The sequence below is a fragment of the Pelodiscus sinensis genome, chromosome 19 (genome assembly GCF_052426305.1).
Source record: "Pelodiscus sinensis isolate ZL-2025 chromosome 19, ASM5242630v1, whole genome shotgun sequence".
Classification (NCBI taxonomy): Eukaryota; Metazoa; Chordata; order Testudines; family Trionychidae; genus Pelodiscus; species Pelodiscus sinensis.
The window spans coordinates 25,453,682-25,466,768 of NC_143070.1; the positions used below are offsets into that span (position 1 = coordinate 25,453,682).

Below are 13,087 nucleotides of genomic sequence, written 5' to 3' on the forward strand. Positions count from 1 at the left end.
TTTTAGATTTAAATAGCAGGAATAAAAACCAGACCATTTATTTCAGAACTATAAACACATGATTTTATGTATCCCATAGTTTAAAAATAAACTGTTCATCAGAGTGTGTAAGTAAGGGCTGGGGATAGCAAGTGATGGGCAGGAGGAGAATAGAGAGGGCGGGGCTCCAAGGAAGGGGCGGGGCTCCAAGGCAGGGGCGGGGCGGTGGATCTTCGCCTGTTCAGAGATTTAAAAAGTGACCTTGGGTGTGAAAAGGTTGGGGACCCTGCTCCAGTAGCACCTGAAACCCTAAGAAAACATGTTGATGGGATCGTGAACGTTCGTGGGCAGAGCCACTTCTTCAGATGACCGAGTATTAGAGTCTAGATCCAAGAATAAACAAGGCAGGGGAAGAAAAAAAGAAAAAAGGACGGGAAAAAAAAGAGAGACACGCTACGTCTACACTACACCCTTTTCCCACAAAAGCTTATGCAAATGAAGCTGTGCTTCATTTGCATAATTAATTAGGGGCCACTTTGGCACAAGAGGTTTTTTTCCTGAAAAACTGAGAAAGAGCCGCTCCTGCACAAGACCCGCACTGGGGAGCCGGGCACAGCTGGGGGGGGGGGGGCATGAAAGGACCCAGGGGGGCAGCAGAGGCACCAGTTGCCCCGCCCCCACCTTGTCAGTTTTATTCGGTGTCACGTGATCTCTACCCCCGCCCAAGCCCCTGATTTAGGTGGGGCGGGGGGGCCAAAAACTGCCCGGTTGCCCCGCAACGATGTATCTGCCCCGCCCCCATATGACACGTCACCTGCTCCGCCCGCATCCACCCGCCCACTTGACCTCAGCGCCTCCGAGTCCTCCTGCCCCGCCCCCCCCGCTCGGCGCTGACCAGAAGCCGAACCAGGCGCGCGGCGAGTAACGGCCCCAACGGCTCTTTCAGAATTCGCGCCACAGAATCAGACGCCCAGGCGGGCGGGGCAGGGAGCGGGTCAGTGACTCCGGTCTGGGATCCGCGCCCGGGCTTAGCTCTGACCCGGAGCTGCCTGGCCCCGCCCCCGCCTCGCGCGATTGGGCGCCCGGGCCGGGCGGCAGCAGCGAATGCAGGGGGCGGGGCCGGTACTGCGTGTCACGACGCGGGGGGTTCCGCGCGTGCCGCGGAGCGGGGGCGCTGCTGCGAGTTCGGCCCGACGGGGCCTTTCCCCGGGGTGAGAGCGGGGCGGGCCCCAAAGCGGGTCACAGCCCGTGTCAGAAGGGGGCAGCTGGGGGGGGCGGCAAGGCGGGAGGGGCAGAGGGGAGCTGAGTCTTAGTGGGGGCAGTTGTGCCCTGTCGCTGGCACACAACAGCCACGTACCTGCCCAGGCCCAGGCTGTGTCTGAGCAAGGGGGCAATGACCCTCTAGGGCCCATGGGCCTGAGCTTGTGGGGCCCGAGGGGAGGGGAACCCGAGGGCCTGGAGCAGGGTCTGTGGCCGCTCTGGGTCCTGCCCTGGGGCGGGGGGGCCCTTATCACCCCCATTCTCCACCCCACCTGGGGCAGTAGAACACCCTGTTGGGGGGGCCACCCTTGCCTTAGCTGCTGCGGGACACTGGCCCCCAAATAGGACCCTGGCTCTGATGATCATTAATGACGGGGCGAGTCACGTGCCTCAGCAGCACCCCAGTATTATTGGGGGCAAAGGGGAACAGAATCTGATTGTGAAACATGAAGGGTAAATGGGGGGATTAATCCCACTGCTCCTTTAGGTCTCCATCAAGGAGAGAGACTCAGGGCAGCATCTTCCTTCCAGAAAGGAGAGGACGCTGCAATTAAAAGCTGTGAGGAAAAGCCCCAGAGCTGAGAGGATTTTTGCTCAGTAAGTGACAGTGGCCGTGGGACCAGCCCGTTGATGACACTGAGCAAAACCTCACTGCATCTGTGGGACAGTGAATACACCTAAGCAAAGCAGAAGCAAACAATTTGCATAGACACTCCAGGATCCTCCCAGCTCACTGTAAGGGACACAGTCCTTCAGCTCCTGCCTACGCCTACAAACGGGAGCAGTGCCGGCTTCTGGGTGCCTTAAGAAATGCCTGGCCCTGTAGCATCTAAAGGTATGTCTACACTAGTTCGAACTAGGGTGGTAGTGTAGACATACCCTTAGAGACTAGCAAAAAATCTGGAGAGTGTCATGAGCTTCTGTGACACAACCCACTACCTCAGACAACAAACACGGAGCAGTGGGCAGTGCCCACGAAAACTCGTTTTTTAAGCTTCTTTTAGTTACAGACTAACCCGACTACTCCTGAGACTTTTAACCAGGCAAGGTTCTGTGTGTCTGTAACTGCCTGGGAGTTTTCTTAGGTAGCTTGGTGCTTGTTTGGGGCATTTCTGGGGCTCTGACTTTAGCGTTTTCTTTCTTCATTTCCATCCAGAAAGTGTGATTGGCTCCCAGTTGTGTAACCTGCTTAGAAAAAAAGGCAGCTGGAAAAGGCTACGCTGCTTCCTCTGATTGGGAAACAAAACCAACCTGCAGAGCGGGGTTGCGGAGGGGCCATGGCTGCTGGGGACCTGGCTGGGAGCTTCCAGGACGAGGTGACGTGTCCCATCTGCCTGGAGTATTTCACAGACCCAGTGACCGTTGAGTGTGGGCACAACTTCTGCCAGGCCTGCCTCAGCCAGTGCTGGGGGGAGTCGGAGCCCAACTTCTCCTGCCCCCAGTGCAGAGAGACCATCCCACAGAGACACCTGCGGCCCAGCTACCAGCTGGGGAACCTGGTGGAGCTGGTGAAACGCCTGCGGCTCCCGGCGGGGCCAGCACCCGAGGCTCAGCCAGGGTGCGAGAGGCACCAGGAGGCCCTGAAGCTCTTCTGCCAGGAGGATCAAGTCCCCATCTGCATGATCTGCAGAGAGTCCCGGGCGCACCGCACGCACATGGTGGCGCCCATTGAGGAGGCTGCCCAGGAGTACAAGGTAGGGACCAGGCTCTGCAGGGTGGGTTCTGGGGCTTGGCTCACACTGTAGTGTTAGGGCGACATGGGCAGCTCACATCAACCTAATTATATCAGTGCTGACTCTACAGCCAGGGCTGCCCCAAGGGGGCATGGGATCTAGGGCAAGCCCCCCCTTCCCCCGGATGGGATCTAGGACAACCCCTCCTGCCCCTCAGCTGCACCCTACATCTGCTCCATCCCTCCTCCCCAATCCCAACTCCTGCTCTGCCCCATTGTCCTCTGACATGAGCCAGGTGGCACTGGGTGGTCTGATGTGGGGCAACAGCAGGGGTCGGCCGCCATTCCCGCTGTCCCTGTGCTGGTGGGATCTGAAGTGGCCCGGCAGCCTGCTCTGCCCTGTCACCCTCTCTTAGCCGGGGCCGCCCCCTTTTCCATGGTACAGAGAAGTGTAGTAACCGTGGCCGGAGTCACTCTGCTACCGCGGTGACTCTGGACACAGCTATCCAGAAGATCATGGTGCAGCAGAGTTGGAGCAGGGACGTCCTCAGTGTCCCAGCTGGAGCAGCCTCTGTCCCCGGTGGGTGCGGGGGCCGGAGCCAGCAGTGAGGTCCCGCGTAGTCCAGTTAACTGGCCAAGTGTTAGGTTAACTGGACGTTTCACTGGTTAACGGGGATTTTGCAGCACTCGCTTGGCACGGTGCTGTGCTGGGCGAATGAATCGCGGGCCGCCCAAGGGGGCGAGAACACCGGGTTACCACAACCCAGGAGCAGTCACAGTTACAGATGTCTGCTCCCCTGGACCCAGGGCTCCCTTGTCCCTCACCTGTCTCCAGCCCCATCACAGCGCCGCCCTGCACAGGTCACGAGGCTGCACTGGTGAGAGGCCTTTGCTGTGAGGGAGGCCCCCTGGGAGCCTGGGCATGGGGAGAGCAGAGTGGAGATTTGGTTCCTGGCCCGGGTCTGGATCCAGGTCCAGGACACGGTGCAGCGATGTTCCTTCCCCAGCTCCTTGCACCCACCAGCTGGAGGGACCATTCAGGGGCTCCTCAGCCATTTCCCCTCTGGCCCACGTGCAGGGACGTGGCATCTGAGCTAACCCACGGGGGTGGAGTTGCCCCGAGTGGCTGCAGGAAGCAGAGCCCCTGCTCGGAGCCGGGTATCTCTGCTCCCACAGTGCCTTTGGGGATGGCAGAGCCGAGTGGCTGCCTCCTTCCAGGCTGGGTCCCCACTTGTGTGTGTACGGCCGGTGTGTACGGCGCTCGCTGCCCATTGGCTGTTTGTGCCCTGCAGGAGAAACTCCAGGGGGCCCTGGGCCTGCTCAGGAAGCAGCTGAAGAAGGCCGAGGCGCTGACATCTAAAGAGAAGGAACAAACCACAGAGTGGCAGGTGGGTGACTGGGTTTCTCTCCCCAAGCTCTTCCCCCGGCAGGACCTCCAGGGGTGAAGGAGCCAGAAAGAGCCAGGACAAGTCTGTGAACCTACTCTAGCAGATCAAGGCCACTGCAGTGGGACCCTCTTCCCTTCTCTTTCCCCCCCACCGCTCCCGAATGACCAGAACAGGTCGGGTCCCAGCCTCTGCTGCCATCGTGTGGACCCCTCATCCCAGTCACCTGCTGCTGCTCCTGTGACCTTCCCTGGCCTTGTCTGTAGCCAGCGCATGAACGTCTGTTCTGGTTCCCCAGCCTGTTACAGGGAGAGCCCCGCTGGGGGTGTAGGGTGTGAGGAGGACACTGGCTGGTTGCTGGACACATGGGCACAGGGCACATGGCTGGGTTGGGTGAGGCCAAACCCAGCCCTGGCAATGCTGCAAAGGCCCAACACCCATGTGAGCCCCTGGACCACACCCAAAGAGCTATTGGCACCAGCCCCACGTCCTGAACATGGCAGCCCTGGGAGCCTGTTGTCAAGAATGAGCATTGCCCATATCCTGCTGACACGGGTCCACTTGGTGTGTGAGTGCCCAGCCCTGCGCACCCAACTCTCCTTCCCCACAGATGCCCTGTGCAGTCTCCTGTTCCCTCAATTTCTTCCCTCTCCCTCTGGCCATCCCATGCCACCTGCAATACCTAGCCCCCTGGACAACCCAGCTGCAGAACTGTGTAAACCCTTTCACTCTGAGCTAAAACCAGCCCTTTATGATACAAACAACAAAGAATCTGGACTCCTTGCTGTGTTTGCTGAAGCAGCCTGACACAGCTACCTCGTTGAAACCTCCTGGTGTGTTTCCCAAAGAAGTAATTATCTGTACAACCTCTCACAGATCTGATTCTCCCTGCTTCATGGGCATCTGGCCTGTGGTTTCTTCTCTTTTCCTTTCTCCAGAGGACAGTGCAGGCAAAGCGAGTGACGATTGCCGGTGAATTTAACAAGCTGCACACGCTGCTGAGGGAGGAGGAGCAGCTGCTTCTGCAGAGGCTGGTGGAGGAGGAGAGGGAGACTCTGCAGAGGCTACAGGAAAATGTCTCCAAACTCTCCCAGCAAAGCTCCTCCCTGCAGCAGCTGATCGCAGAGATCGAGGGGAAGTGTCAGCAGCCGGTTGCTGAGCTGCTGAAGGTGAGACGGCGTCAAAACTCTGCCCCCAGCCAGAATTACAGCTTGGATCCATGGGTTTGGAGCCCAGGAGTGCGAGTAAATGTGCTATGTGCAATGCTCACAGGCGATATCCGGCCAAGGGCTCCATCAGCTCCAAACATTACAGCTCGTGTGGGAGGGGAATTCTGATCATGAAGATCCAGGGAGGCCATGGGAAATTAAATGGATGATGCAAAATGATACGGGGCTAAACCCATCCCTGCTGTGAGTCCAGAGCATTGGGCTCAACACAGTCGCTAAACACAGATACGGATGGGCTGGGTCCCTAGGAAGGAAAGCTACTGAGCTAAATTCCTGCCTCACTTACACAAGTGAAACAAGTGCTAATGCAAAATGGTGGAGGAGATTTTCCCATCAAACCAATGAAGCCCAAAAGTGTTAATCTATTTTCTACATGAAAAGTTGGTGCCCAGAATGGAAAATGCTCCATTTCATGCCCCCGGTGCTAATACAGAGCATCGATTCTCTTTCTCCTTTCAGGACGTGAAAAGCACGTTGAGCAGGTGCATGTCCCATTTTCGCTGCCCTCCTATTCCTGGTGGGGGCTCTGCGGCGATGCCGGTGCAGAGCAGCTGCTGATGCTGGGACATTTGCTTCCTAGGAGTGAAAACATGAAGCTCCAGGGACCCGAACCCGTTTCTACTGACCTGCAGGATGGGTATAAAATTTGTCTTGATCTGAGGGAAGCTCTGAACAGATTTGCAGGTGAGTGGAGCCCCTGGGACATCGAGCTGTTTCATTCCGGGAGCTGGGGGCTTCTGTCCTGCTCTGCCAGTGGCCCCCGTAGCTTGTCACTGGGCTGCTCCTCTTGCTTGGGCAGGTCCAGTAAGAACCTGGCACCTGGGCCTGCACAAGGCAGAGCTGTTCACTAGCCCAGTCCAAGCTCCTGTCATACCCCGCTTCTGGGACCCTCAGAAATGCTGAATCCCATTTACCTTCTGCTCCAGAGCCCTGGCCCAGAGCCAGCTGTGCCCTAGTGCTGCTGGCTGCATCATTTCTCAGTGAAGTCCTTTCAGGCTGCTCCAGTGCCCCAGATGGCCAAACTGTGAGTCTGGGGTGGGCTCAGGTATCACAGATAAGGCGTCTGAAACCCCTGGCTGGCCTCTCCCTCTGACCCTCCTCCATGCAGTGTGCTGGGTTCCTGGCCAGACACCCGTTTGGGAGAGCGAATGTCCCACGGGCTGGAGGGTGTCTGGGCTGTGCTGCTGTCGGCCTCCTTGGCGAGCCACAGAGCCGGCATGATGGACACCAGCTGGTGGGGTTTGTCCTGCAGCATTAAACACGGCTGGGTAGATGGTGGGGCTGAACCTCTCCCCCCGCCTCCCCAGCACAGGGTGGCCGGGGGTGGCCAGGGCTTAACGTGTCAGGTTTGCCCTGGCAAACCGTTGCAAAAATGAGACGCTGGAGGGTGGGTCCCCTCCCCCAGGCAGGCCCAGTCCAGCTCTGCTGCTGCCCGTCACTCAGACACTAAAAGGGTCCCAACATTTCCTGACCCCACATGGCACCTCAGTGGTTTATGCCCAGCCCCAGGCAGCCCAGCTCTGTGGGGTGGGCCCCAGGCAGGGCAGGCGTGTCCCTGGCAACACAGGCTGAACCTGGCACCTCCCCTACCCGGCTGTCAGGGGATCTCATGCAGACCCTGCTTCCAAACCAGCAGGAAACGAGCCGATTGTCCAGGGCAGCCAGACCAGCCCCAGTGACACCGGCACAGACAGCAGCCGGGAGAGATCATCTGGGCCCTGCTGTCACACCCGCCCTGCGCTCTCAGCCACAGGTGTTTTCCCACGGGCTGTGTGTGTTCTAAATAGGCAACGCTGCCTGTAATGGGGGGGCGGGGGTTTCTGAGGAAATTCAGGGGCAGTTACACCCTTCAGGGGAGTGGGTCTAGGAACCCACCATCCCTTCACCCATCAAAACCCTTATGGTGCTGCTCCTCTTGGGCCCCATGGCCCCCTTCTGTTCCTGTCACCTGCCCCTCCCCTTTCCTCCCCAGCATCAGCCTGTCCCCCTCCCCCATCTATTGCCCACTCTGCCCCTTGCAACCTACCCCATCCCTCCCCTTGGAGCTCCCCCCATTGCCTCTCACCCCTTAGCCCCTCAGTGTCTGACCCTCCCCTGGCTTCCCTGTGCCTGTGCGGTCTGTCCCTTTCTTCTCCCCTGTGCCTGCCCCTTCCCTCGCCCCCTTCACCCTCCTCTTTCCTCATGGAGCCAACTCCTCTTGCCTCCCATTGTACTTGTGCCTGCCCCTCCCCTCTGCCCTTCCCTTCCCTTCCCCACTCTCTCAGCATCAGCCTGTTCCCTTCCCCTCACACTGTCTCCTTCCCACCTTGCCCCCACCTTTCCTGCTCTTCCCCTCATTGTCTCCTCACAGGCAGAGGGGCCCTGACTCCCCTCAGACAACCCCCCCCCCCCCCAGAAATTAACGGGGAGGCAGGTTAATCTCCCTCTGAGCCCAGGGACCAGCCCCTGCCCCCGTAATGACTCTGTGACTCTCTCCCCAGTGGACGTGACTCTGGATCCAGACACGGCAAATCGCTACCTCGTCCTGTCTGAAGATCGGAAAAGTGTGAGACACAGAAACAGGCGCCAGGCTCTGCCCAACACCCCCGAGAGATTTGTTACTTACCCTGAAGTTCTGGGTGCCGAGGGGTTCGCAGGCGGGAGGCGTTACTGGGAGGTGGAGGTGGGAGACAAGCCTGAGTGGGAACTGGGGGTTTGCAGGGAATCTGTGAGCAGGAAGGGGGAGAGTGAAAATTCACCTAGGAATGGATACTGGGTCATGTTGCTGAGGGATGGGGAATACGAGGCCAGCACCTCCCCCTCCACCCTCCTCCCCGTGAGCGCCAGGCCCAGCCGGGTGGGGGTTTTCCTGGACTACGAGGCAGGCGAGGTCTCGTTTTACAATGTGACTGACAGGTCCCATCTCTTCACCTTCATCGACACCTTCTCCGGGACGCTGCGCCCCTATTTCTACACTGGTTACAGTGATAATGGTGCAAATGCAGCTCCCCTGACCATCTGGCCGATTCTGGCCCAGGCCCGCAGGAATGGCAGTGCAGCCAGCTGAGACTCTCCCCTCCCGCTGCCCTGGGTGGGGGTATGCACCATGCGGAGTCAATGGGAGACATTCTCCAATCAGCTCCCTTTGCTCTTCTCATCTGGATAGAGCACCAGGGTGACTGCAGAGCAGCCTGCACTCTATTTGGGGGGGTCTTCACCGCACCCCCTAAATCCACTGCCGGGGGTTGATCTCAGAATGTGACCCCAGGCTGTTGTGAAGATGGAACCCAGCGACTCCCTCCTCAGCACAGACCGACCCCTCCCAGCACTGACCCCAAGCCTGTTCCCATGGAGATGGTGGAGGGGGGGAAGGTGATGTCTCTTGTCCCACCACCTTCCTCTCTGTTTCCAGCCCCAGGCCAGTGAGCTGGGGGAGGGGAGAGGGGCAGAGAAGAGGGTGGGAGAGTCAGCAGCAGGGGTAGTGGAGGAGAAGGCAGCTGGCTGTGTGGGTGCAGGGGCTGTGGTGGTGGGTGCAAGAGCTGTGTGGACACAATTTTGGGGTAACTGCTGTGGCCAGCAATGGGGAGAGGGTGAACTCTCCCCCAAGGAGGAAGAGCCCCAGCAGAAATGACAGAGGGGGGCAGAGGAGCCCAGTGTCACCTAAAATCTTCCTATATTGGCAAAATGGGCCTCCATCTGGAAAAGGTTGGGAACCACTGCTGTAGGGGCCGCTCTGTGCTGCGAACTCACCTGTGTCGGGGGAGCTGGTCCCAACACAATGGAGGGAGGGGAGGGATGAGCTGGTGAAGGGCTGGGTGAGGGATGGGCCCAGGCTGGGTCACTGGAGCCCCCACTCATGGGACAGAGCCCGGCAGATTTTGTCCTCCTCTTTTACAGCTGTTTTGTTCTGCTCTGTCCAAGTTTTCTGCCTGTTTCCCTTCCACACTCCCTGGCTCAGGGCAGCAGATGGTGACAAACTGGGATCCTGCTGTCAGAATTTTCGACTATTGTGGGATCCTCGTGTAACATAGACAGAAATACCAATGGTCCCGGTTACAAGATATTGTTGTCACAAGGTAACAAGATGGCTTTTTAGTGCACAAAGAAAATAAAGTGTCTAAAACAAATTCATCCAGATTGCTCCGGGTCCCACCCCCCTGCAATGCTCTGTGATAAAAGTGACCGATTGGGCCAATTTCTTGAGTGAGATATTGGCTACCGAACAAGCAAAGGCTGGGGGAAGACGTATCACACGGCATTGGAAGGTCGGCTTTGGTTCTATTTTCCGAGTCGTAATTTAATTTAGAAGTTTCATTCACGATGGGCAGTTTCTCTGGTCTCACACACCTCAGACTCTGTGACCTCACAGGAGTCCTCTGTACCCAGCTCCTGGCTTTTCATCTCTATGGCTCTGTCTACCTGTAGCCTTTTTCTGCAAAAACATGCAAATGAGGCTAAGCGTGGAATATTGCTGAGCCTCATTTGCATAAATAACGAGCGCCTGTTTTTGCACAAGAGGCTTTTACGCAAAAACGAGCAGTGTAGTGGGGCTCCATTTTTTGGAAGAATGGCTTTTGCACAAGAAGGGGGTTTGTGCAAAAAGGAGCCGTCTGCACTGCTCGTTCTTGCGCAAAAGCCTTTTGTGCAAAAACAGCTGCTCGTTACTTTTTCCATCCCTGAACAGAGTGAGTTTGGTCTTGTGCACAATACTGAGGGCATGAGTGCTTGTTCAGACGAGTATTATGGAGATTCATATTTAAACATGAGTCTTGTTGCTTCTGTACAAATAACTTTTGAGTAAATTTTCTTTGTTTCTATTGCGTATGAAACACCTTTCAGCCCGTCTCCCTAAGTCCAGCAATTGATACCAGCAATTTGAGTGGAGATATGTTCTGACAATACTGTCTGGCTGCATTGCATCAATTGGACAGACTCTAACACCTACCCCAGGTGGCTGTAGCGTGGTCAGGCCCTTTTACTCTCTGCAGCTCACTTATTTCTCTGCAGGTGGTTTTTTCCAGTTGGTGCTCACATCTTTTTAGACATAGGAAAATCCACACAGAAGAAATCCTTCAGCTGCCCTGACTGTGGGAAAAACTTCATTTAGATCGGGGTTCCCAACCTTTTTCAGTCCCCTTGCCTTTTAGTAAACCTTCCCATACCCCATACTCAATATGAAAGGAAATAAATTCTAGAGTTTACCATGCATATGCACATAAAAAATTAAATAAACAGCCCTGGCTGCTGCCGGCAGAAGGATTACAAGTCTTAATGCTCGCCCCACTGAGCTACTGTGGCACCAGCACCCCTTGTTCTGAGGCTGCCACTTTTCTCTCAGAGCGTTTTCTCAGCAGCACCACCAGAGAGAAGCTGCTGCCAGTGGCTCTGCAGGTTGAGATGAGCTTTGCCTGCCCCCTTCAACCCGACTCCCTACATGGCCCCATTTCCTGCCTCCCTTCCCGGGCTGACCCAGTGGCTGAAAGGGGCTGCAGTGTTGATGGTGGGAAGAAGATGGGTGGTGAGACCCTGGCAGCAAGAGAGTCCAACCCTCTCTTTGCTGCGTGGGCCTGGCTCTCAGCATGGGGTAGGCATGGTTATCCTGAGAGGTGAAGCAGCAGAAGGAATGCAAGGAGCAGTGTCAGCTTCCAATTTGCATATCTTCTGATCCCTTTTGTAGAGCTGTTTTTGTGGGGGGAATAAGCAGTGTAGATGGGGGTTTTCGAGTCAAAAAAACCCTTTTTCAAAAGAACCCTGTACAACTCATTTTTTTAGGAAGAATGGTTCTTTCAAAACAGGGGTTTTCCCCCGCAAAAGAACCATGTTTAGACTGGTGTGTGTGTTTAAAAAAAAAAAAAAAAAAAGCTCTTAGGAAAATGGCATTGAAAGAATTTGCCATATTGTGCCAAATTTGCATATCTTCTTTCAAAGGCTGAGGACAATCTAACCGTGCCCTGAGAATAACAGGTGCCCCACTGCCTCCTGGGTCCGCCTGTTTCTGAGGCTATGTCTAGACTGCAGGCTTCTTTCTGAAGAAAGCTCTTCCAGAAAAGCTCATTTCGAAAGAGAGCGTCCCCACAGTGAAAGTGTATCCAGAAAGCCATCTGCTTTTTTGAAAGATAGCGTCCAAATTGATGCATTCTATCTCACATTTCAGTTGTGATTACTATGCACAGAGTGGCAGAAGCCTCTTCTTTTGAAAAAAACTTCCTCTTCTGAGTCCACATGTGCCTTTTCCCAAAAACGCTTTTTTGGAAAAAGGCTTCCTCATAGAAGAGGTTTACCGCCATCAGATGACCCTTCTGTTCTTTTGACTTTCAGTGACCCCTCTGCCAGAGATCTATCTAGCATCGACGTGCTCTGTCAATTTGGAACCCCAGGAAGCACGGGGGAGTAGTGACCTTCAATGGCCCTAAGGAGGAGAAATTTTGAAATAGCAGCAGTGGGACATCCACACTACGGCTATTTAGCATCACTGGCTCGGGTTTCTCTCCTCAGCACGCTGCAGAGAAAGCCCTTGTGTGTGAAAGGGCCTCAGGGAGCCCAGAGCAGAGGGAGCTGGGAATCTAGTCCCATTGATCCCCTCAACACCCACACACAGTCCCAGCCCTAAGCCTTCCCTCACATCCTTAATCCTGTGCCCTGACTTCTCTACCCTCCCACATCCTTACCCCTGCCCAGATCCCGCCACCACACTCACATGCTCCCCAAATCCCTGCCCTGAGCCTCCAACGCTATTACAACCCCTCCCCCAACTTCTTGCCTTGAGCCTTCCCCCACCTGAGGGGTGGTGCCCAATAGAACAGGCCCTGTAAGAAATGTGTCACTTTCACCCCTGGGAGCAGCTCAGCCATGCAAAGGGGCTGCCTGGGGCAGGACATTAGCCCTGGAGGGCAGGGGTGGGTGTGGCAGTGACATCACAAGGGCCTTTTGCAGCACCTCAGCTTATTGGCTAAAGGAGGTTGGGCGGTGATGACCTCACAGAGAGTCCATGACAATGACCAGGTGGGACAGGCTGCAGGGCAGGAGCCATCTCAGAGATTCCCTGTCTTCCCCCATGGCTTTGCTGCAGGGAGTCTCCTTGCTGAGAGTTGCCCTTGTGGCCTTTTTGGAGCCTTCTCCTTTCTCAGGACTAACTGACCTAGAAGGCCGACATCCCTGGGGAGAAGGGAAGAGCCTCCAAGAAGGCCCCTGCTAATACAGTAGGGGTATTAGCTCAAATGCTAGTGTGCTCAATTAGCATGTAAGAGGTAGTGGGATCAATGCTGGGGGAAGTCCTTGTTTGTCTTTTTACTGGCAGAGCCAGTCAGGGGGCTAAGTGGCTCCAGTAGCCCAACAACTTCCTAGTTGCTGTCCCCAAAAGCCAGCCATGTTGGGGCAGAGAGCTGCTGGACACCAGCCCTCCTGGGCCAGGCAGTGGCAGGAGCACTGGAGAGAGGTTGCAGGTGGGGCAGAATTAGCTGCATTGGAAAAGTGCTGCCTTTGCAAGTGAGAGGTAGCAGGATACACTCCCATCTTCTCCCCCTGACTTGCTGGTGCTGAGGGGTTAGCTCCTTTACTGCTGCCCCAACTCTTATTCCCACAAT

The 13,087-nt window shown here is 56.1% G+C and overlaps 2 protein-coding genes across 6 annotated transcripts in view; both read left to right on the forward strand.

Moving 5' to 3' along the window:
- The window catches only part of LOC149522394 (zinc finger protein RFP-like), a 97,392-nt gene that overhangs the window by 42,995 nt on the left and 41,310 nt on the right, over positions 1 to 13,087 (forward strand). The gene's annotated exons all lie outside the window — the stretch shown is intronic.
- LOC102461023 (E3 ubiquitin-protein ligase TRIM39-like) lies at positions 832 to 9,631 on the forward strand. Of its 4 annotated transcripts, XM_089771135.1 has the most exons (8): positions 995 to 1,190; positions 1,727 to 2,074; positions 2,396 to 2,933; positions 4,204 to 4,299; positions 5,235 to 5,465; positions 5,985 to 6,007; positions 6,106 to 6,209; positions 8,006 to 9,631. In XM_089771135.1, the coding sequence occupies exons 3-8, from the start codon at positions 2,517 to 2,519 to the stop codon at positions 8,569 to 8,571; spliced, it is 1,437 nt and encodes a 478-aa protein (XP_089627261.1). In that variant the 5' UTR covers positions 995 to 1,190; positions 1,727 to 2,074; positions 2,396 to 2,516; the 3' UTR covers positions 8,572 to 9,631. The 4 variants fall into 4 exon arrangements, with proteins under 4 accessions (XP_089627262.1, XP_089627261.1, XP_089627260.1 ...); XM_089771136.1 differs by lacking the exons at positions 995 to 1,190; positions 1,727 to 2,074 and adding an exon at positions 832 to 973; XM_089771134.1 differs by lacking the exon at positions 1,727 to 2,074.

What these genes read in the sequence shown, in the direction of transcription:
- LOC102461023 (XM_089771136.1), top strand. Translation starts at nt 2,517, where the DNA reads ATGGCTGCTGGGGACCTGGCTGGGAGCTTCCAGGACGAGGTGACGTGT. An exon ending in AGGCTGCCCAGGAGTACAAG is followed by an intron (nt 2,934 to 4,203) that starts GTAGGGACCAGG and finishes TGTGCCCTGCAG; the next exon opens with GAGAAACTCCAGGGGGCCCT. An exon ending in CGGTTGCTGAGCTGCTGAAG is followed by an intron (nt 5,466 to 5,984) that starts GTGAGACGGCGT and finishes TTCTCCTTTCAG; the next exon opens with GACGTGAAAAGCACGTTGAG.